The 23,515-nt window shown below is 49.1% G+C and overlaps 4 protein-coding genes across 9 annotated transcripts in view; 2 read left to right on the top strand and 2 right to left on the bottom strand.

Annotated features, from left to right (window-relative positions):
• Nucleotides 1–5,335, bottom strand: part of LOC126579576 (protein mesh) — an 8,984-nt gene extending 3,649 nt beyond the window's left edge. For all 3 annotated transcript variants that reach the window (XM_050242994.1, XM_050242995.1, XM_050242996.1), the window contains exons 1-5: nucleotides 4,655–5,335; nucleotides 3,223–3,827; nucleotides 3,001–3,138; nucleotides 2,159–2,925; nucleotides 1–293 (exon numbers count right to left, since the gene is read on the bottom strand). The exon at nucleotides 1–293 is cut by the window's left edge and continues 734 nt beyond it. In XM_050242994.1, the coding sequence (XP_050098951.1) occupies nucleotides 1–293; nucleotides 2,159–2,925; nucleotides 3,001–3,138; nucleotides 3,223–3,827; nucleotides 4,655–5,075 (2,224 nt within the window). In that variant the 5' untranslated portion in view covers nucleotides 5,076–5,335. The remainder of the gene's footprint in view (nucleotides 294–2,158; nucleotides 2,926–3,000; nucleotides 3,139–3,222; nucleotides 3,828–4,654) is intronic.
• The window catches only part of LOC126579583 (max-like protein X), a 74,098-nt gene that overhangs the window by 766 nt on the left and 49,817 nt on the right, over nucleotides 1–23,515 (top strand). The gene's annotated exons all lie outside the window — the stretch shown is intronic.
• LOC126579579 (uncharacterized) lies at nucleotides 8,563–11,609 on the top strand. Its single transcript, XM_050243003.1, has 2 exons — nucleotides 8,563–9,577; nucleotides 10,839–11,609. Exons 1-2 carry the CDS (start codon nucleotides 8,591–8,593, stop codon nucleotides 11,505–11,507), a joined length of 1,656 nt encoding a protein of 551 aa, XP_050098960.1. The 5' UTR covers nucleotides 8,563–8,590; the 3' UTR covers nucleotides 11,508–11,609.
• LOC126579577 (chaoptin) overlaps nucleotides 14,639–23,515 on the bottom strand; it is a 32,793-nt gene continuing 23,916 nt past the window's right edge. For all 4 annotated transcript variants that reach the window (XM_050242998.1, XM_050242999.1, XM_050243001.1 and 1 more), the window contains 6 exons: nucleotides 22,578–23,476; nucleotides 21,694–22,504; nucleotides 19,340–19,414; nucleotides 18,148–19,259; nucleotides 15,844–16,542; nucleotides 14,639–15,773 (listed from right to left, as the gene is read on the bottom strand). In XM_050242998.1, coding sequence (XP_050098955.1) covers nucleotides 15,458–15,773; nucleotides 15,844–16,542; nucleotides 18,148–19,259; nucleotides 19,340–19,414; nucleotides 21,694–22,504; nucleotides 22,578–23,476 — 3,912 coding nt within the window. In that variant the 3' untranslated portion in view covers nucleotides 14,639–15,457. The remainder of the gene's footprint in view (nucleotides 15,774–15,843; nucleotides 16,543–18,147; nucleotides 19,260–19,339; nucleotides 19,415–21,693; nucleotides 22,505–22,577; nucleotides 23,477–23,515) is intronic.

Here is a 23,515-nt window from a genome sequence, read left to right as displayed (position 1 = left end):
AACCCTGCACCGTCGGCTGCCCCGACCGGACACAGTGGATCGCACCACGGTGTTGCAGACAGGTCGGGTTCGCGTCCCGATCACAGTCCGGATCCGGCAGGAAACGGCCTTTGTCGAGCAGGGCGTGCTCGAGCGTACACGGGCAGATCGGGAGCTCGTGGGCAAAGTTGCGCAGGAAGCGATCCGTCCGGAGCCAGTTTTCGCACAGGGCCCGCGGCCAGTTCCGTCCATGGATACGCTGCCACTGGGGCCCAAAGTACCAACCGAGTGGGATCGGTTTCGACCATAGCACACTGGCGGGAGAAGCAAACGAAAAGAGATGAGATGAGAGAGAGAGAGTGCAATGGATGATGAATAAATGGCGGTTTCTGGGGTTCTATTTGAAAAATAAGGTTTATCCAAACAAATTGAAGGCTCTGAAACGACTTAGAGCAAAAATTGGATCTGAAATTGCCAAAATAACTCCCTAAATGTTGTCAAAAAAAATGGAAAATGCCCGAAAAAGAACCTCTTTTTTGTATGTCGAATGAAGGCGGTCATTTGATTGATATCGTATTTTGAGTATGGCACAATAAATGGTATAGAATAACCTAAATAAAACTGGTTTATTTTTTAAAATCGGCTAAAAAATGACAGAGTTATTCAACTTTAAAGTAGGATACATCCTGATGGCGCACCCTGTATTTGTACAGCAATGCATACATTGTTTTGCAAAATCTCAAATTTACATTTTTACAAAACCAGTTTTTCCAATTTTTCCCAAAAAAGGCCGATTCTTTCAAGGGTTTTGTGATGAAATGTTTTGGATCAATCGAAGCAAAACTATCAAAGAAAAAAGGGGTTTGTGAACAAATCCGCTCCTCTTCAATGTCTCAATGCGATAGGCACACTACTTTGAAGTGCATTGCCTAAAACCGCCGGTTTCAAAGTCGGTGCCCATCCAGTAGCAGTAAAAAAATGCCAACAAATACCAGGTGTATGCATATGAAAACCGAAACCTTTTTGCTTTGCGTAAAAAAACGCTTTTTCTTGGAAAATGGAGAAAAAAATATTCTCTAATGTTATGGCAATCGTTAGCTACACATTTCAACTATATCTTAGGCAAATTTTGGATGCCTAACCTAAACAACCGCCAAACTGTACCATTTTTTTTTTCAAAATCCATCAATTTTTTCAAATTTCCGAACAAAAGGAAGCGCTGCTCGCTGCATTACCTGTCCCAGCGATGCAAAGGAATGTTCATTTGATGGAGTCAAGTCTGGTGAGTTAGCCGCAAGTGGTAATTGTTACCAATTGTGGCTTTTAGCGTGTCCTTGGACGAAATTCCGCGCGGTGGCGATGCATTTTCATCGAGAAAAATCGGACAATTTTAACGTTATTGATATTTTCGCTGATTTTTTTGTCACAAGTCTCGGTCGAAATTGATTAATTGTTGCTTGTAAGGATCATTAATAACCGTTTTGGCCAATAAGGTCTGCAATTTGATGACTTTTAACATTTTCGATGGATGGTGGTTCTCTCATTTATATCACTACTTTTAAAATTTTTAAGCCGCACTTTGCACTGCGTGAGCATACCCAGCCTTCAATAGAAAATTTGATGCGATTCGGCCGCCGATTTTTTGAGATGGAGACAAAAACCGAACGCTGTCGGCGAATAGCAGTTTTTGAGAACGGAACTTGCCATTTTAATTGTAATGAAAATATTTGTTATAGTGTCAAATTAGAAAAAATGCATGTAGATATAGCTTTAGAACGAAAAATTCGGGGCCATATGCATACACCTGGTACCATCTTACGTCCGTATTTTAAAACGTTTTTCACGAAAACTGTTCTGTTCTGGGAAATTTATCGTGGCAATTGCAAAACAAAAAAAAAACACAAAATATAGGCAGATAATTTTCCTACTAAACAAAAGACTTGCTCGTGAAAGCGACGAACTCGGTTCCGACAAATCCATCACGATTTGTTTTTTTTTTTGGCAGAGACACCTTTCTAAATTTGAAACCATGGAAGAAGTTTTCACCTTGTCTTCCTCAAAACACACCCCCACCCTCTTTTTTTTAAACCTGTAGTGTAATGTGGCATTTAGGTAGAGGCAAGCATAAATTGTTTGTTTGTTTGTTTTTTGTTTTGTTCAAGCGATTAAAGAGACTTACGGCGAGATGCGCAGGTTGTTGTACTGCTCCGGGTTGGTGAGGTTGATCTGGATGAACCCGAACTGCATGTCGACGGTCCGGGTGTTGTCCCGGTTCCGGTAGTTGGCCGGTACGATCGTGTAGGCGCCCGTGTTGGTCAGCTGCGTCTCGAGCATGTCGATGAACTCGAGCTCGGGCCGAATCGTTGCCTCCCGGTAGCCCCACAGTGAGATCTGTACGTTCGCGTTCAGGTTGGTGGTCAGATTGAACCGGTTCCAGGTGATCCGGATCTCGGACGGTGCCCGCCGGTGCACATCGTCCGTCTCGAAGAAGATCCGATCGGTGGCGGTCGCCGGCGTTTCGACGAAGTACCGACCGCGCCACTTGAACCGATCGGTACCGATGGAAATCTCGAACCGGATGTAACCCTGGGCCTTCAGGAACGGCTGGATGCAGATGGCCCGGTTCGTGTCGACCACCGTACCGACGACCTCCTCCGTATCGAACCGGCACGCCACCCGGTCCTCCCGGCTAAAGCACGGTCCGGTTATGTTGACCACCGTCCCGCCGAGCATGTTGCCCGACTCGGGCGCAAACACTAGCGGCAGGTGGGAGGCGTCGATGTCCTTGTTGCAGGTGCCGAGCATGATGCGCTCGTCGATGCGGAAGATGTGCCGACCGGGGAACCCGTTCGCCCAACCGCGCCCCGTCAGATCGCGCAGCACCGACGCCTGGCTGTACGGTTTGTACTCGTACGCCTGCGTCCCGTTACCGGCATTGAATCCGATCTGTCGATGGAAAGAGAGAGAGAGAGCAGGAGGTTAGTGAGTGTAGAATAGAGGCAACGCAAGGGACGGACTCACGTAAGCTGGGACACCGCCTTCGCCTCCGGTTGTATCACCGCCTGCCTCCGTGTGCGACGACCAGTTGATCTCGGCGTAGTTGAAGATGGCGTACGTGTACACCTCGTCGGTGGCCAGCACCATCTGGAAGCTGTTGGTCTGTGTGAGCGGAGAAGACGATCAGAATGTGAGAGAGAGAGAGAGAAAGGGAGAGAAAGAGAGAGAGACGGTTGATGGTCTTACGCGGAACAGCGAATTGTCGATACCACCGGCGAAGCTCATGTTCTTCCAGGTGGTGATGATGACGTGCTTCGGCACGAACGTATCCGAACCGACCACCCCCTCGCGGATGTCCCACATCACACGCTCCCGCATCTCGACGCCCGGCCGATCCGTGCGCGTCATCAAATCGCGCTCCATCCGGAAGTAGACGCCCGGCGCCCGCTGATCAAAGTCCGTCTGGTAGATCCGCCCGATGCGGCACTTGGAGAAGAAGATACCGATGAACGACGGATCGTTCCGGCGTGGCCAGTCCTTGATCGGGAACGACAGCGGGTAGGTGTAGTGTTCGGGTGGATCGGAGAACTCGAGGAACCCGTTCATGGACACCCGGGTGTAGTTGAAGCGAAAGCCGAAGAACGGTAGCTGGAAGTTGAAGTTTTTGTGCACCTGCGGCATCGAGGCGTGGATGTCGCGCTGCAGATCCCCGGTATCCTCCGGGCCGCCCCGATCGTAGAACGGATACAGGAAGTTGCGCCGGATCTGGGCGAGACGCGTCGGATTGATCGTGTAGCCACCGGCGATGCTGTGGCTCGGCGGTTCCTTCGGCTGCACGCGGTTCATCGGATCTGTTTGGGGGGGGAGGGGGGGAGCGGGGGTGTTGGAGGAGAATTGAATAGGTTTGTTCGAGTGTTTCAGTGCCTATTTCACAACCACGTCCCACGGTAGCTTATCCCGGTCACAGTGACTCATATCCGGGATCCGTGGAAGTCCTCTGACACTTTGCTTTCCTCCCGGTTCCCCCAGGGGGGAGGGTGCATGACTCACTGGGGTCCGGCTCGGAAAACGATCGACACACACAGTTTCGTTCATTCCTCGATTGCCCAATGGCAATGAATGACCGGTAAAAACACAATACATAACACCTCTAGCGAATGGCATACTTTCAGCGTTTTTATAACAGAATTTTAAATGGCTAAATAGTCAAATTAAATGTGCCAGAAATTTAAAATAAATCTTGCGAGGGGTTAGGGGGAAAGAAATGGAACTATTACATACCAAATACATCCTTTCTATCCCTTCCCCCTCCAAGATAATAAAAATATTTAACCCCTAGAATGTGTGCAATTTTGTAGAGGTGTACATATTGTGTTTTTACCGAATGACCCAATCCAAGAAGGGTTGCAGCAGTCGACGGAGTTGAAGCTCCTCGTACCAAAAATGGCCCTCGGCGTACCTCGGGGACCCTAGGGTGAGCCAAGCTCTAATCTAATCAATACCGACGGGCCAGAGAGAGAGAGAGAGATTCTTCTTTTCCGCAGCCCCGTTTTTTTTCACGGCAGGTGCTCAACCAGATAAGATAAACCGAGCGCACACACCGCTCTAGTGAGGCAATCGGCAATCTTCCCCGCGATGGCCCGCGAAAGGGAAGGAGAGTTGCGGCCGTACCACTTACCTTCCCAGTTGTAGTTGTTGTCCGCCAGATCCAGGCCCGACATGAAATCGTCGTACATGTAGTAGCGACCCTTCTTGGCCTGCTGCCCATCGCTGCCGCCCGTTTCGCCGTCCGTTTCGACGTCGATCTGGTCCTCCTGGCCGAGGTCATCTTGATCGCCGGCGTCACCGGCGTCGGGGATCGGATCCTCACCGCCCTCCTCCTCCTGCTGCTCCTCTATATCCGTTTCAGCAGCTGCCGGTTGATCGTGGTCACTGTTGGCGGTCTCATCCGGCATCAAGCCGTCACCATCCTCGCCATCGGTACGGGCTGGTTCACCACCGTCGGCGGTCAACTCTTCCGCCTGTACCGTGGTTGATTGGGAGGAAAGTAGCGTTACTGTGCATAGTAGCACCAACAGCAGAAGTGTCTTCCACCGCATCGTGCGGAGGTGTTCGCCACGCACTCGCTGGCTTAGTGCACGGTCTTTGATCTCAACACTGGTCCTTTGTTCTGCAATAATCCTTTTTTTTTATAAAACTATTAAACTCTCTCACTCTCTCACACACATGCACCCACACAAACACGTTCAGTGGAATTTACACTGTGGCTATGAACAATGTAAGATTATTCTCCTCAGAGTGCTCTGAAGGTCCAACCGGTCGAGGCGTAGTCCACTCGATAACTGGATACTGTGGTCGATATCGCACGACACCTGACTGGCAGTCCCACAACCCAGTGCTCTGCATATCTCTGCTCAACCGCTCCACGCACACCTCAGAGGCGAGATAAGCGGCCCTACCCAAGAGATAAGATACCGGCGACCTGCGAGTGCGATGTGTAATTTGCGCTCATGAAAAATCCTAGTGCCTGGTCCTGGTAGTGTGTAGTACCAACCAGCAGCACCAAACCACCCAACCATGGGATGGGACAGGTGCCGAACCAATAATTGTGTGGTGGTCCATGTCTTGGGGCACCGGAGGGTGTCTTATCGATCGCAAACCTGGTCGCTCGGTACTGAGCCCTTCCCCCCTCCGCCAGCCAGCAAGGTTGTGCAAGTCAGTCCGGTACCGTCCCGCGAGATAAGAGCAAGAGGGAAGCGAAGCGATAAGCGAGGGCCCAATGGAGGGCACGGAACATGATGAAATGATTCACATGCCAAGGGAGGCTTCCAAGAACGATGCTGATGATTTCACCCTTAGAGCGCTGGTAGGCAGGTATTTTTTTTTTTTTCGCAGGCCAAATCATCACATCGCGTTGGAATTCCTGAGCCAATGCCACAATGGATGGACGGGGATTTAAGTTACATACAGTTCTCCGGAATGCTGATCGAATGGAATGAAAGTGTGGAAGAATCAGCATTGAGCTACCCAATAAATTTTTACTTGTAGGCCGATGTCAATTCTGTACTACCAGACAGCGTTGCAAGTAAACAAGACTATTATTAAAACAGACATTTCTGGTCTTTTACCTTAAAGGGGGGACATCGGTATTTTCGGGTATTTCCTCTTTCTGACGATTTTTTATGACGTAACTATTCTACTTTATTTTTTCAAGTAAATGGCATATTATTCTACAACTTTTGAAGAATATTTGATATTGTTTTGAGCAACATTCATTGACAAATTAATCCGTGGCATCAAATTTTGGTAGGCGTGTCGTCGCAAAGGTACTTTTTCCGGTGCCCATCGTAGCTGCGTGACGGGTCATCTGAAATCTGTACAAATCGATACTCGTTAGAAAGATCATAAGTTTATCTAGGCAACCCCGTCAAGTTTATGTTGATATTCGAATTTTTCGATTTTTGGCAGATTTTTGAAGTAGAAAAAGTTATGCTTTTTGCGATTCTGCCAAAAACTTAGCTTTACATAATTGTTTATAAAAAAGTATCAACAATTTTAATGCTATCTCGACGGGGCTCCCTGGCAAAGAGTGTACCAATTGTATGTAAAAAACTTCAAAACGATCGGTTTAGTAGTTTTTACGTTACGATGGGTACCGACTTAGAAAACGTGTTGGTTTTGAGAAACGCTCTTCAAAGTAGCGTGCTGCATCGAGCCTTGTATGAAACGCGGATTTAACAAAATCTGTAACTTGGTTAATTTCGCTCCGATTAATCCCAAATTTCAACATGATATTCTTGAATGTTTTTTTTTAACAAAACAAAAATAGAGAAAAATACGAAAAAATAAAATAAAATACCAAAGTCCCCCCTTAATGTGGGTATTTTTGTTTGAATGGTATGTTTGGTGCACTGGAAGCAAAGTTATGCGCCAGCATGTTTGATTGTTCGGTGCAAACATTTTGAATGTGGCCAGAATGTCAGCAGAATGTTTTCCTTTCATCGTTTTTCGTACTAATAAAAGTCACAGGGTGTCATATCAGATGAGTCAGCTTATATATTATATAGATGAATACAATCGTTAAACAAAAATAAGCCAAGGGCGTCGATCGATGAGACGCCATTAGGCGGCATCTCGTGGAGCGTTACTTCCATCCCGAAATAAAGTTACAGTAAGGATAGATAGATGAATTTATAAAACCACTCGTCAGTTCAACTTGAGTTTGAGGTTGAGGGCGGATAACCTTGCTTAGCGTCTCGGCAAACTCTGTAGTTCAGGCTTGGTGGCATTTGATTTGCCCAACATGACGAAAGCCTAGTTTAGACAGGTGCGGCATAGCAGAAGGGTGAATCATCTCGCTATCGCTTCAAATACACACACACACACACACTAACACAGAGAGAGAGAGAAAGACACACAAACAGACATGCTGCTAACGTATGCTGCTTGGATGCGCAAGCACGCACATTAGGTTGCATGGCCACTTTCTGCAGCTTTCACAAGTAACGAAACATTCATTGGCAGTCATTTGGCCAGATGCGAAAACGTTGATTACAGAAGCACGATGGCCACGCTAACAACTTTGTTTCAAGCCCTTTGTGACAGTACTTAAAAGGGGGCAAAGGTTTATATTTTATTAAACATTTTCTCATGAGAGCTGATCCTTATAAGAACAACATATTCAACAAACATGTAACATGTCTAAACAACAACAAGGTGCCTAACGTAATGTTGCTATCGTTGCCACGTATCTTTAGGGCACAGTCTTGTCAGCCTCGCGGCGAGTTACTTAGCTTGGGCTTTACTATAAAAAAAGGAAACGCTTGCATCGTCCGTCCCCTCGTTTATAGCACGTTCACAGGACGGCTTGGCGACGCTGGGAGGGCGTTATGGTCGCTGTGGTGCCTTAAGCACACAACCGTTGGCTCACCTCTCGCACTCTTACCGGTGGATGAACCGAGAATTGTGAATCAGCAGCTTCAAGAACGTAAATGGAGTGGTGTTCAGACGGGGTAGTGTCCACCCCACATGCAAGTCCAGATAAATACATTGCTGCAGGAGCAGCGCCTTGCAAAAGAGACCCCTCTCCGTCCATCTCCCTCAACCTCCCCGTTGACTAATCCTAATCCGGTTAAAGGCTGTGCCGCATGCGGCTTATTGGGACACCCCTTCCCACGCGGTGCCTGTGCCTGTCGTTCGACCGTCAACCCCCCCCCCTCCCTCCCTCTCCCTCCTCGCATCCTTTCCTCAAATTACCTTCGCCCACGCCGCGTATCAACAGCATATCAATAGCTGCAACGTCCGCCGCAGTACGCCCAGGAAAAGGTGCCGATCGTGTCGGAAGGATGGACGATAAGATAAGAAGGAGAAGAAGAGAGAGAGAGAGAGAGAGGGGTATGCCGTTCCCCTGAAGACGCACCAGCAAACCACTACGGCAACGCAAAACGACGGAAAGGTGCTAAACTCGCTTGCTCGCGTTATCGAGCGCATCACAAAGAGGAAACCAAGGGTGGTGGGGTGGTAAACCCCCCCCCCCCCCCCGTAGCGGGCCCATGCACACAGAAGGGTTGTTAGTAGCGCAACAGCATCGGACCACTGAACAACGCTGGTGAGGATGGACGCTGATCGCGCTGGTGACGAGCTGACGGTAGCAAAAGTGGAGCAGGCCGCCGAGGACAAGGAACAGGAGGAGAAGGCGGAGCAGGGCCAGGATGGGCAGGACTCGTCGCCGAGCCTCCGGTCGACGCACTCCTCGTGCACGAACAGCTACTGCCGGCGGAAGTCGGCGGTGTACGTGTACGCTGGAGGCGACGCTGGTGCCGGCCCGTTCACCATCACCCTGAAGCACTACGACTCGCTGGTGAGTGAGGTAAAGTGTCCGGGCTGTGCGGAACCGATGGACGGTGCGATCAGCCTGTGTGCGACCGGCCACAGTCTGTGCCACGGGTGCCGCCACAAATGCGCCCAGTGCCCGCTGTGCGGTGCTCAGTTTACCGAGCTGCGCAACTATACCCTCGAGGCGATCGCTTCGAAGGTGCAGTTCCCTTGCGGGAATGCGGCCCGTGGTTGCACCGTACGGCTACCGTTGCAGCTGCTCCGGTGGCACCGGGAACGGTGCGGCTACAAGCTGATCGAGTGCTTCATGGGGAAAGTATGGGATGGATGCAGCTGGCACGGTTGCGAGCGGGACTGGCTGGAGCACTGTGTTCGCACCCACTCGGAGCAGGTGTACGAGACGCCGCAGCTCGACCTGCGCTGGGACTATGGGGCGGAGCTGGCACCGGTAGCACCGCGCACCACCCAGCTACAACTCGTCGTCGCCTACTACCTGGCTCGGGCGCACGGGGAAGCGTTCAACCTGTACCAGGTGTTCGATCCGGACAGCCGGACCGTCCTGTGGACGGTGATCTGCGCCACCAAGGAACCGAAGGTGGCCGCCCGGTTCGCGTTCGAGCTCGAGCTGTACTCGACGGTCGACAGCTGGAAGCTGCTGGTGCAACGCTTCCCCTGTCACTCCGAGCTCGATCCGGACTTCCTCAAGGATGGCCACTGCGCCAAGCTGCCGCTGGGTGAAGTGATCCGTTTCATGGCGACTGATAAGGTAAGCTTACTACTACTACTACTACAAAAAAAACATTTCTTTTAAAATCAAACCACCGATTACATCAATCAAACTATTTCCCAAACATCGTGCAACATCAATCAAACTAAAGCACTCGTCACTCTTTTGAAGCAATCTAGTCAGCAACTCACTTTTGCTACTTTCATGACGAGTGAGAGGTGCAGACTGCAGCTAAAACATTTTTCTTTTTTTCAACCTAACAAACCAACCACCTATCAGAAAGGACAGTGTCGAGCTGGCTCGGTAGAATTTCTTCTTCGACGTTTACGGAAAAGTTTTCCACCTTCTGTACCTTTGAAACCATCTTTTGTTTTGTGTGACCGAAACATGTTCATCATACGCATAAGGGGGGACTTCGGTATTTAATTTTTATTTGTGTTTTCAACGTTTTCAAAGTCGGTGCCCATCGTACCGTACAAACTACAGGACGGATCAATTTGACATTTTTTACACATAATCTGTACACGTTTTGCCAGGTAGCCCCGTCAAGATTTCAAAAAAATTGTTGATACTTTTTTTTAAACAAATCTGTAAAGTTCGTTTTTATGGCAGAATCGCATAAAGCATCACTTTGTCAACTTCAAAAACCTGCCAAAAATCGAAAAATTGTAATATCAACAAAAACTTTCCAGGCCTACCTAGATAAACTTACAATCTTTCTAACGAATATCGATTTGTATTTTTCTGATGACCCGTCACGCAGCTACGATGGGCACCAGAAAAAGTATCTTTTCGAAGACACGACTGCCTTAGTTTGATGACATGGATTCATTTTTCAATGAATGTTGCTCAAAACAATATCAAATATTCTTCAAAAGTTGTAAATTATTATGTCATTTACTTGAAAAAATACAGTTGAATAGTTACGTCACAAAAATCGTTAAAAACGGGCCCTTTTTATGGCCCAAAAATACCGAAGTCCCCCTTAAAACAAAAGAAACGATCAATTTCAGCAACCGTTTCCTTCGAAATGAGCGAAGATGATGAATTATATTGCCACACAGTGGAATTTTTAGCTTCAAAACATGACATTTTTAGCTCTACAGAAAAATATATGTTGAAATTAATCATATGATCCGGTTTACTTATTGCATCACACACTTCACGTCATATTTGATTCTGCTTTCACACTTTATCATATAGGGCTGTGAAACTTCCTGACAAAAAATGAAAATATGTTGCCTAAATACTACTTGCATTGTTAGTGTCTAGCTACTCTACTCTGCTCTTATCTCGGCAGGTCCTGCACTATCGCGTCCGCATCCTGGAGGTCGGACCATCGCGCTGCCAGAGCCTGGCCACGATCAGCGCACCGACCAGCGCTCCGGTACCGCCATCACCGGCTGCCACCGATTACAGCTGCACTCGCATCGAGCACGTCAACCTGAAGGCGGTACCGGCCGGCAACATCATCATCCGGAAGCAGGCAGCAACGGATGGGACCAGCGAGTGCAGTCGCCACGACGACGACCACGATGACGACGAGGTATTTCTGCCAGCGTCTGTGCAGCAGCAACAGGAGCCAACACCGACACCATTGCTGTATCGGAGAAGCTCCTCCTGCGAGGCGGACATATCGGGCAGTCCACCGGAGAAGCCAGCGCGTGTTACCTTCAATCAGCTGCACCAGCAGCTGCTGCAACAGGATGCAGCAGCAGCCCTCCAGCAACAGCAGCTGGTCCGGGTGCGGCTCGTGGAACAGGAGCAACCGGTGCGTGCGCTGCTGGTCGAGTCGACCTCGAACGGGCGGGCACATTCGGTCGACCGGATGGGCAGCGGATCGTGCGAGAGCCTCACCAAACAACAACCGACCAGCAAATCCACGTCCGGTCTGTCTCGGTTCTACAACGTCACGATGTACAAGGCAGCCAAGTACCTCGAGAAGAAGAGTCAGCATCGAGTTTCGTAGGCGACGGGCCGGCATCCACCCAACATGCAACCAAACGTTCGGTCGGGTGGTTGTAACATACTTTGTGACAATAAAATGGTGGCAGCGACGATAGTGCAACTTTGTGGACCAGTTGTGCCATCCGTTGTGTTATGTGCGATTGTTGCGTGAGCGAAAAGGTCGTAGTGAGGCAAGGCGTAGGTGTATCGTTTCCTTTATTGATCGTCGAGTCTTTCGCGAGATTGTAAACTCACGCAGCCTCACCCTGAGCGGCCCATCATCACCCTTATCCGTCAACAGAAATTGCTTTTGCTAAACTGCTGGTCATAAAGTGGAACAGTACACGGCCACACATACTGCGCACACAAATACTGCGTGATGGGTTCATTAAGTGCGGGTACCATCGGCATCAGCACAGAGCACAAAGCTCTACAGCTCTTTTTCGTGCGCCGTTATGGTATTTGCGCAGCGCGGATGCGCGAATATGCCATCCCTTCCCCCACCGCAGGTTGGTTTCGCTGATCATGATTGATAATCAGTATGAATTTGAATATCGCAACTTGTCCTAAACATAATGCTCGATAACTAGCTCCGTTTAAACGCTAACTAACGCTTGGTACCTCGTGCAGCCCGGTACACGCACTTCCAATGGCCAATGGCCGAATGTGCCAGTATGAGATCGTGATTGGCCGAACGGTGTACGTGTTTTGATTTCTCTTCAATGCAATGGCGATTTGGTTCTTTGTCCTACTGGCAGATAGACCTACCTCGAACGCTAATTGGCGCATTATCAGTTGTTTTGTGTGTGCGTGGCACCCGGAACCGACGGAATAGCGGCCGAGCTGGTCAAATATGGAGCCCTAGAAAAGGAGATTCATCGAGTGATTGCTGGTGTATGGGATAGCGAGGTTGTGCCGGAGGAGTGGTGTACAGGCGTAATCTATCCCACATCCATGAAGGAAGATAAGTTAGACGCCTTTTTACCATCTGCGATAGTAATTTGCACCATTGTCCTGCCTGCTCCTTTCATTTTTTTTTTGGTTTCTCATAAGCAACTCAAGCAATACATTATTACAGGTTTCTTTAGATTGTACTTGGTTATAGATCTTAGCATCAAGAACATTTTGTACCTGCAAAGAACTAAATATCCGATATTGATATTGATTAACGTTTTAGGGGTGATTCGGTCATTTCCGGCCCAAAAAAGGCTAACTTTTGAAGTTTTTTTTGTGACGTACCCTTCCCTTTTAATTTATTCAAGTGTATGGTATATTAAACAACAACGTTTGAAGAATATTTAGTTCCTTTTTTGGGGAAGATTTATTAAAAAATTCATCCACGGCATCACATTCATGAAGGTGCGTCTGCGAAAAGGTACTTTTTCCGGTGCCCGTCGTAGCCGAGTGATGCGTCATCAGAAAAATACACATCGATATTCTTTTGATAGATTATAAGTTTATCCAGGTAGCTCCGTTGGCTTTTGTTTGAATTTCCCATTTTTCGATTTTGGCCAGATTTTTTAAGTAGAAAAAGTGATCACAATCATCAAACCGGGTTCGTCGCTTAATTCTTAAGAGTCAAGTCTTTTGATTCGTACCAAAAACAGTTCCCATCGTATCTACGTGTTGGGTCATCAAGAAAACACAAATCGATACTCGTTTGAAATATTATAAGTTTATCTAAGTAGCCCCGTCGAGTTTTTGTTAAATTTCGTATTTTTCGATTTTTGGCAGATTTTTGAAGTAGAGAAAGAGACTCTTTTTCCGATTCTGCCATACAAAATGAGCTTTACATAATTATTAAAAAAAAGGTATCAACAATTTTCATGAAATCTCGACGGAGCTACCTGGCAAAGAGTGTACAGATTATGTGTTAAAAATTTCAAATCAATCGGTCCAATATTTTTTACGGTATGATGGGCACCGACTTTGAAACCGTTGGTTTTTGGGAAACGCGCTTCAAAGTAGCGGGCTGCATGGATCCTTGTATGAAAGGCAAATTTTCAAAAATCTATAACTTTGTCAGTTTTTCTTCGATCGATCAGCTTTCAGGGAAAAATGTTAAAAATATTTGTCATAAAAAAAATGAAATACCGAGGTCCCCCCTTAACAGGAGCGCGCGCCATACAAATTCTCTCCTGTTAGACATTAACAGGAGCGAATTCGAGCTTCCGGAAATCGACTTGAATTCCTTCCTGTTAATGTCTAACAGGAGAGAATTTGTATGGCGCGCGCTCCTGTTAAGGGGGGACTTCTGTATGTACATTATTGGTCGATAAAATAGCTGCGCTAGTACGTTACGCAAACTTACGACCTATACTCGCTCAAATTTGTTTTTAATCCAATTTTAAAGCATATTTTCAGAGTATTGGAATCTGGAGAAGCCGTTTTGGCTTTATTTTCGATTACTTATCAAAAATTAACAAACACTCTCCGGGACTTCCTAGATAAACTTATAATCTTTCTAACGAAGATCGATTTGTCTATTTCAGATGATCCGGCATGTCGCTACGATGGGCACCGTAAAAAGTACCTTTTCGACGACATGTCTACCAAAATTTGATGCCATGGATTTATTTTTCAATGAATGTTGCTCAAAACAATGCCAAATATTCTTCAAAAATTGTAGATCAATATGCCATTTACTTGAAAAAATAAAATGGAATATTTGCGTCACAAAAAATCGTCAAAAACGGACCTTTTTTGCCCGAAAATACCGATGTCCCCCCTTAAGCCTTAACAGGAGCGAGAAAATGTTCTGTGTCAACGGGGTTAGCAAAGGAGAGCGCTCCAGCTGCCCCTCTGCCTGCGACGGCCGAGAAAGACAACCCCCCCCTCTCCCCATGGAAGTGCTAACGAAAACGACCGCAAGCTTCTGAGTTTCGCGAGCGAGGCCGAACACAAATCGGCTGCGGTCCCGATCGCAGTCAGTCGAAAATTTTCCCGGTCCCGGGACGCACGCTTTTCGCGGGTGCAGCTCATAAGTGCGCGGTCAAGTGTTTGCCGTAAGTTCAGTGTAAAATGGTTTATTGTCATCATCTGTGCTCATTCAAGGGGAAGATAATGGAACATAATGCATACGATCCAAGTGTTGTAACATTTTCACTTAATTCTCTTTTTCTCCGACATGTGCCCGAGCATTCTGCATCGAAGGAAGTAACCATGCCAACGACCGGTGCACGCGCATCTAACATCAGCCCCGGGGGGGGGAAAACGATGAAGCGAACTGGACATTTGATGAAGCCCCGTGCAGACGCGTCCATGCATGAAGATTTCCCCAACTGATCACGCACGCACCACGAAAGTAGCGGGTGGATGCCTACTGAAACGCACACACTTGCATTGTAATTCGCCATTGTGGCTACGGGAACCTAGAAAGAAAAGGGGACTACAGGATCTGATGCAGCCAAAAAGTGCTTCCGGTTTTGGTTTTCCATTCTTTATTAATGTAAATTGGCAAACTGGCGGGGTCCATGGGAGGGGGTTTGGGGAGGGCAGGAAGCGAGCAGAAAGCACATCCCCGGAACTAGAACCCCGGGAAAGTGGAAAGATCAGAGCGCACAGAACGCAAAGCAAAGAACGAACAGCAAACGCACGAACCGAAAATACACAACAATCAATCGTTGAACGGGAACAACGAAGAACGAACGAATCGGTCGGTGCTGGGCGGGCAGGGAAGTGGGAGAGAGACGCCTGGAGCCGGGAGTAGCGGTAAACGGTGCAGTGTGGCAGCAGGAGCGGCAAGAGGAAGGATGCTTCTTTCTCCCTCCAGCGGCACCCAACTGCTGCCAGCCGGACCTCCGGCTACAGCTCGTCCAGCTCGATGTCCAGCTCGCTGCTGTAGTCACACCCGTCGTCCAGGTAGCTACCGACGATGACCGCACCGTTCGCACCGACCACGCTCCGCTCACCGTACAGCTGCTCGAGGTAGTCGTAGAACTCGCTGTACATCCGGAACAGGTAGTGCATGAGTCAGATAAGCAGGACGATGAAGACGAGCACGAAGGCGATGGCGGGCACTATGCCGAGCCGGGTCGCGGCACTACCCCACCCACACTCGAGCTCCTTCTTCAGCACCTCGAGCAGCAGATCATGGTTCCGGTTGCTGCAGCGCGCCTCGCGCAGCTCGTCGGCCGACCGCTCACAGTCGGCGGTTCGGTCACCGAGCGGCACCGCGGTAGCCGTCGCCCCCCCGTACAGGTAGCTCGTCCGCTGGCTGGCCCCCTCCGTCCAGGGCTGAGCCGGGCAGAGGTACTGCCGGCGTTTCCGCTGCCAGAACTCGATCCATCTGCGAGAAGAGGGAAAAGAAAATAAAACCGAGTGAGCGAATCGCAGAATGAGAAAGCGGGCAAACCTACCCGATCTCACAATCGCAGCTCAGCTCACTACCACTCAGGCTCAGATCGGTGAGAAAAACGTGCTCCGGTAGCGCAAGGTAGTGCGCCGTGTTCGGGTTCGGTACGCTCTGCAGCAGATCGTTATTGCTGTCGATCGTCACCGAGACGTTCCGGACCGGGTGACCGATGTTGCGGAACAGGTTGGCGGGCAGCGCGACGATCGAGGTGTTGTGCAGCCGGAAGTGCAGTGTCGGTGCCTGGACGCCGCGCAGCAACGTATCGGACAGCCGGCTGAAGCCGGTTCCACCGATCGTGATCGTGCGCAGCTTACGCGGCAGCTCACCGTCCATCTCGCGCCGCAAATCGGTCGCAACCACTGGCTGGCCGGCCGTACCACCACCGGTCTGCTTCACACCCTTCGTACCGACGGATGATGGCGACGACGACGACGACGACGTTGAGGACGGTGGCTTCGGTGCCTCGATCCACAGCTCGCGCAGATTGTTTGCGTTCTCCAGGATGCGCGGTATGTTGAAGGAACCGAGCGACGGATAGGTCGATATCCGGAGCGACCGCAGATGGTGTAGCTTGTTCAGGACGCCGGTCTCGATGAGGTGCAGCTGCAGGTTGGCAATGTCCAGACTCTCGAGGGTATCGGCCGCCCCGAGCAGGCTCGTGTTGGTGAGCGTCGTGATCGGGTTGCCGGCCAGGTACAGGTTCCTGCGACGAAACGTGTGTTGTTTTTAATTCGCCAGCAAGTGCATCTGCCAAGTGTGTTTTAGCCATTCATAAACAACACATCACATCGCACAACGCATTTTAATCAAGTTACTCGTTGTAGAAGGCGTATTGACTGCTCATTTCGAGGAAGGGACACTGTTGTAAGCTAGACTGTTGCATGGCATATTCTAACAATCGTGGCGGGTCGCAATCATGTTGGAAATGAGGGCCATAATCGCTGGCGTCGCTTCAGACTTAGAGCGCAAAACATCAATTGCTTTAGATGGCTTATTCTATTTTTACGCAATATTTTGAGTGAGGTCTGACTTGCATATTACCGGCAAGAAGGGGGCCTATTGATTTCTTGGGACCTATCGAGTGTTTCTTCTCCACGAAAATGCTCGCCGCACACACCTAGCAGCTTTAACAAATGGGGAAAAGTGCAAATCAAGCAAATTTGTGGGAGGAAACATTTTCTAGGTATTTTATTTAACTATCGATAAAAAACAAGAGATAAAATTATTGTGCATCGTTTCGTATGTATTTGTGCACTTTTGGTTTTATGCGACTCATCATTTGCTGCACACTAGTGCAAGAAGTGTCATTGGCCATTTTTTCACACCATTTGTATATTCCCGTTGGATTTTTAGATTTAGGTTTAGTAGATAATAGTCCTCTATAATGGTATAGGACGATACTGTGGGCAATTTGGTGGATTGAAGATTGTTGGTATGAAATCAATGGTGTTGTTTCGATACCAACTTAAGACCTCCGTGCTATTACAGCAGCTTACCAAATCGCACCAAAACTTAACGGGACCTTTATGTGACTTAATAAAAGGTAGAATGATCGTTTCCAGACATTCTTCTTTCATGGACATGGACAAACGGCCGTTCATGGACCCTCCCGTCATAAAACCACCCGTCGTTTTCAAACGACTACCGCAGATCGCTTGCCAAAATGAGTAATTTAGGGGAAATTTCATCTGCCTAAATGAACTAAAACCTTACTTCGTACTTCCTGTACGATTGCTAATGCCCAATTTGTCTGCTGGTTTTTGCCAAAATGAAGTTTTACGTGGGTTTTTACTCCAGTCAAATTTAGATTTCATAGTAAGTGTGCAGATTTTTTTTCACCTTTCGTGTTCCATCGGCGATAACTTTTAATGGTATGGTTCGATTTTAGCAAATTTTTTATCACTAAAAGAGAAGACTATAACCTTTAAAAAGACACTAACAGACTAGTAAAGCGACTACTAGGGGCACTGCAGTGAGTAGAAGAGTGCGGCCAAATTTAAGGTGTTCCACGCTTTACAAGCGAAGATGTTTTACCTATGCCGGTCACTTTAAATCTACATGCCTTTTTTCGGGCTGCTTTTCCCCTTTTCCCCACAAAATAGAACACAAATACAGAAACCGAAATAACAAACGGCAACGCCACAAATATGTAAAATGGGGAAAACAAACATCCATCTGAACCCATTACCAATTATGTTAAACAATGATGTAAACTCTAATAAGTCCAACAATAAAACCAACTACTAACTACAACTTTTAAGTGGTTTTTATATAAAGAAAAAAAGGTCGGAGTGCATGTTTTGCTTACCGTAAGTTAGGCAACGAGTGCGTAATCAGCGGCACATTGGTCAAATCGTTCTCGGAGAGATCGAGCGAACGGAGCGCACTGAGGTTGGCCGCCAGCTCCGGCGGTATCGAGGGCAGCTCGTTGTGGGAGATCTGAAGCGTACGGAGGGACGGACTGGCCAGCTCCGGTACCGCACCCAGCGACACATTCGCAAGCCGCAGCTCGATCAGGCTACCCTCCAGCCCAATGAACGCACGGCCCATCACCTCCAGCTCATCGTTGTGGGACAGATCGAGGGTGGCAAGGCGGGGCAACGTCGCAAACGCGGCATCCTCCAGCCGCACCAACCGATTGTGCGACAGATCGAGCCAGGCCAGCGACCGGAACTTGTTGTTCAGATCGACACTGTGGATCGCGCCGATGTGGTTGTGGCTGAGGTCGAGCTCGCACAATGCCATCGCTGCCAGATTGGAGATGGCCGTGACCGGGATCTTGGTCAGCTGGTTGTGCGACACGTCCAGCCGCTCCAGACCCTCGCTCTGCACCAGCCCATCCGGTAGATACTTGAGCGAGTTGTGGGCCATCTCAAGGACGCGCAGTCCGTGCACACCACGGAACAGTTCGGCCGGTAGCTCCGTCAGTGCATTCCTGGACAGTTTCAGCACCTGGAGCTTGCGCAAAGTACGCAGCGCATCGTACTCTACCTCGGCGATCCGGTTGGAGGACAGATCGAGCCAATGGAGGTGAGGCATGGTGCCGAGCAGGTCGCGCGTTACCGCACCCAGCCGGTTGTGCTGCAGCTCGAGCCGCATCAGCGACTGTTCGGCCGGCCGGAAAAATCCACCCACCACCCGGCTGATGTTGTTGTGCGAGAAGTCGAGCGAGCGGATGTTCGAGTGCACCACAGGATGTTGCTGTTGCTGTAGTGGCTGCAGTGGTTGCAGTGGTTGCTGCTGCTGTTGCTGCAGCTGCTGCAGCTGCTGCAGCTGCTGCTGCTGCTGCAGGGCCAGATGCTGTTGGTGGTGGTGGTGGTGGTGCTGCTGCTGATCGGTCGCATTATCCTCTGGCAAATCACCAAGCGCCTTGATGCGGTTGTGGCTCACGTCCACCTCCAGCGTGGTCAGTGAACCGATCTGGGAGGGCGGTCAAAGAGATGAAGGGTGAGTAGAGCGAGCCTTGAACTGTTTTTTGCGGGCCACCGCGAGTACCTTACCTGATCGAAAAAGTCGAAATCGAACGAGCTTAATTCGTTGTACGAGAGATCCAGTTTCTCCAGCTCGGGCAGATTCTGATGGAGAGTTGGAGATACAGATTTAAATATATATATAGAGAGAGAAAAAGCACAATAAAGAGATAACAAGAAGAAGAATAATGGGCAGTAGACAATCAAAAAGAAAAAGAGGATGAAGAGGGGGAAAAGAAATATCTTCATCTGTACCAAATTGCAACATTTTAACCCTAGTCCACAGTCCTATTTTAAAGCCTTAACCCTGCTGTTACCTTAAAAAAAACTCACTAATTTTATCTTCGTGAACCCTTTGATCCATGGTGTATTTTCTATGGAAATGGCTATGTAATCGATTGGGTTTGGAATGTTTTGCGTTTATACCCAAAAGATATTGAATTATTTATCTATATTTTTGTTTTAAATTAGTAAACTAAAAACATGTTATTTTATTGTAATTTTGGTTCACAATCCAACTCACACAACCGAATTTGGACGCCAAAAAAGACATTGTGTAAAAAAAGAGGACTTTATTCAGTCTGTGTTATTTCATTTTAGTGCTTAGACGTGCATGTTTGTTGTGATGATTGATTCAAACGCTTTAGACAGCAATTAACTGGAAAACAATGATTCAGTTCTTCCTGATATTTATTCACTCAGACTATTTAAAAATTACTAATACTGGAATTGAACATGATTCGGGTGACGAACTTGAGTGTTTCAATCACGAATGTAATGAAAACCATCAAAATAGAAATCGACGGATCTGTTAATCGTTACATGGAAGATTCCTTTGGAGCGATAAACCGTTCCTCGAGCTCATCGGTTCACAACCTCAATATATAATCACAACACGGCCAGGAACAACCCGATATGTTTCGCCCAGATGTTGCGATATGAAATCTGCTTTGTATTATTTTTTCCTGCAACAATTGAAGTGATTGTGATCGCAAACACCAACAAAAATGTCCAAAATATTGCGACAAATAGCAGAATATTGATTCGGCGGCCTTACGAACACACATTGGAATACTCATTCTTGCTTCATTCCTTTGGTCTTTTCCGTTTCGGTATGCTTCATTCTTTTTATCTTTGAAAGGTTATTTCATTATATTATTTTTCACATAGCTGAAGCGACCCGACCATCCTCTACCACCGACCTAGTCTTGTCATTGGTCGCTTCACTTAAAATCCCCTAGCGTCAAAAACATGTCCACAGAATCGCTACCGATGGAACCAATCTAACCGGGGCGCTCGAATTACGGGGGCATGCGAAAGTAATAACAAAAGAACGCTCCAGAACATAAATTCGAAGGTGACTATATGCTCGCGACAGTAGCATAGGCAGTGGATAAGCATCGCTCGTTCAACATAATCTCATCACGCAGCATCACACCATGCCCGATCACGCTATGCGCGATCGGAAGCAATAAACATAAATCATCAGCTAATTACCAAAAGCAGTCAGCACTAATTACCGTCACCTCGGAAATATGAGCGATAACCCACAGCCAACATATCGGGTGACAATCCCGTAAGATAAACAAATCATAGCGGTTCAAGCAAATAGGCATCAGGGCACCAAAGACAAAAGAGTCGAGCAATAAGAATAACAATAAGAATGATCCAGAATAATAATTGCTAGACGCGAGAATGGTGGAGAGGTAAATAGAGGAATGGGCGCGGAAAGATTGGCCTTGCAATTTTAGGTATAAATACCGAACATTTTTAGGAATAAAATGAGTTGAATTTGAATCGTGAAACCTCGCGTAATGTTTTCTTCTAACATCTCCTAGGTTCGCGGGAAGGTTCGCTCCAAAGGGACAAATGCGTTTTCGCCGGTTGTCCCGTTTCATAGCAAAGATTGAAGATGTGAATGGTTCGTTAGATGCTACATTTGGCCGCCCATTGTTTGGTATATTATTATGTGCCGACTATTATGTCGCAAGTGACATTTCAAAAGATTGGAAGAGCATTACGTTTCCATTATGATAGACGAAGACAAAACCGTAACACCGATATAATCACTCCAATCCGAGATTGTTGGTACGTTCGAGAGGTACAAGTTCTTATACAAATTCTAAAATTGCCATGAAACGGACATTTCATGGCAATTTTAGAATTTGTATAATGAACTAACCATAGCCCTTCCCTAATGGTTCATAATTGAAATTGTAGTAGTCGAATAATCGATGAAAAATGCCAGAAACATAAGCCCACCTAGAAGGAAAAATTTAGCCTGCCAATAGTTTTGGAAACTCGCTAGATATTGGTAGATGTTGGTGTATTTTCACTCAACAAAACGAAGCCGACTGCGGGTGCGGTGCAGGTCAGATGCCTACCTGGAACGCTTCGTCGGCGATCTTGGTGAGCCGGTTGCCACGCAGATTGAGTAGCTTGAGGCGGTCGAGATTCATAAACGCCCGCCGCTCGATCGTCTCGATGCGGTTGTCGTCGAGGTAGAGCGCGGTTAGTACGGGGAGCTCCACGAACGTGTGCGTCGCAATCGAGCGCAGGCTGTTGTAGCGCAGCGAAACGGTCGCTAGCCGGGTGTGCAGATCCGCCTGGAACGTACCCTTCGCCAGCGTCTCGATCTGGTTGTCGTGCAGCTCGAGGCTGACGAGATTGCGCAACAGATGCAGACTACCATCGGCCAGCGCCTTCAGCCGGTTGTTGCTGAGATCGAGCGCCTCGAGTGCGGTCAGCCGGCGGAACGCTTCGACCGGGAAGGTCAGCAGCTGACTGCCGAGCCCGTGCGAAGCCCGGAGCGCCACCAGTGAGTGACCGACGTCGGCGAACGCATCCGATTCGAACGCATCGATCCGGTTCTCGCTCAGATCGAGCCGCTTCAGGCCGCGGACGTGCGTGAAGGCACGGTTCTTGATCGATTTGAGCGAGGCCCGGTTAAGGCGGAGCTCCTCGAGTTCCGGTCCGAGCGCGGCCAAGTGCTCCGGTGCCAGCGCACTCGACGGTACGGCCGAGAGGGCGAGCGAGCGGAGGTTCTGCATCGTACCGAGCTCGGTCAGGGTGGTCGGTTTGTTCCGCTGGCCCACCATATCGAGCTGGTACAGGTGCAGGCCAGCGATTGGAGACACGTTCCGGAATTGCCCACCGTCAGCCTGCCGCAGCACGTTGTCCTTCACGTTGAGATGCCTTGAGAGAGTGTGACGGGGGAGAGAGAGAGTGAGAGAGAGAGAGAGAACGCGAGAGGCCCGGGGGCACCTACCTTAAACTGTCGAAACCACGGAACAGCTCGTCGGGCAGTTCGGTCAGATTGTTGCCGGACAGGTCGAGCACCTGAAGGTAGCCCTCGAGCCCGGCGAACGCTTCCGGTTGCAGGTAGCCGAGGTCACAGTGGCGCACGTACAGCTCCCGGATCTTGGCCGGCCGGAACGCGTCATCGTCGATGGCGTGCAGCGGATTGCCGTCGAGCAGTGTCACGTTGGCGGTGTCGAAGTGCCCGAACGAGTTGCCCGCCAGCACGCGAATCTCGTTGTAGGCCAGATCGAGCGTATCGAGTGTCAGACGGCGGCTACCGCCGGTCCCCGCTCCGGCCCCATCCGGATCCGGTGCGAGGCCCTGCAGCCGATTCCGCGCCAGCGAGAGCGTCCGGAGCCGGTCGAGCGGGCTGACCGCGTCGTACGGGACGTGCTCGAGCAGGTTGTCGGCGAGGATGAGCCGGGCGAGTTTACCGAGCCCGTCGCGCAGTGCGGCCGGATCGAGCTGCAGCAACCCGTTGCCGGACAGATCGAGCGTCTCGAGGTTCGGTAGACCGGCGAGCGAACCGGGCGCCAGCTGCACGAGCCCGTTCTCCGCCAGCACGAGCGACTGCAGCGCACCCTCGACGCCCCGGAAGGCGTCCGGTTCGATGCTGGTCAGTCCGTTACCGCGCAGGCTGAGCAGCCGGAGCTTCCGGAGGTTGCGGAGCGCACGCGACGGTACCTCGATCAGCTGGTTGTACTCGAGGGCGAGCTCCCACAGCGACCGCTCCAAACCGTAGAACGCCTCGTCCGGTACGTCGGTCAGCGGGTTACCGATAAGGGCGAGCCGGTACAGACCGGTGGCCTGCAGAAAGTGGGGCTCCAGCACCCGCAAACCGGTCCCATCCATCGTCAGCGAGTAGAGCTGGTTCGGTGAGGTGAGTAAAGTGAGGTTAGGTAGACT

Source organism: Anopheles aquasalis, chromosome Y (genome assembly GCF_943734665.1).
Source record: "Anopheles aquasalis chromosome Y, idAnoAquaMG_Q_19, whole genome shotgun sequence".
Taxonomy (NCBI): Eukaryota; Metazoa; Arthropoda; class Insecta; order Diptera; family Culicidae; genus Anopheles; species Anopheles aquasalis.
The sequence above is the reverse complement of the archived record's forward strand: the minus strand, read 5'-3'. Positions and strand labels throughout refer to the sequence as shown.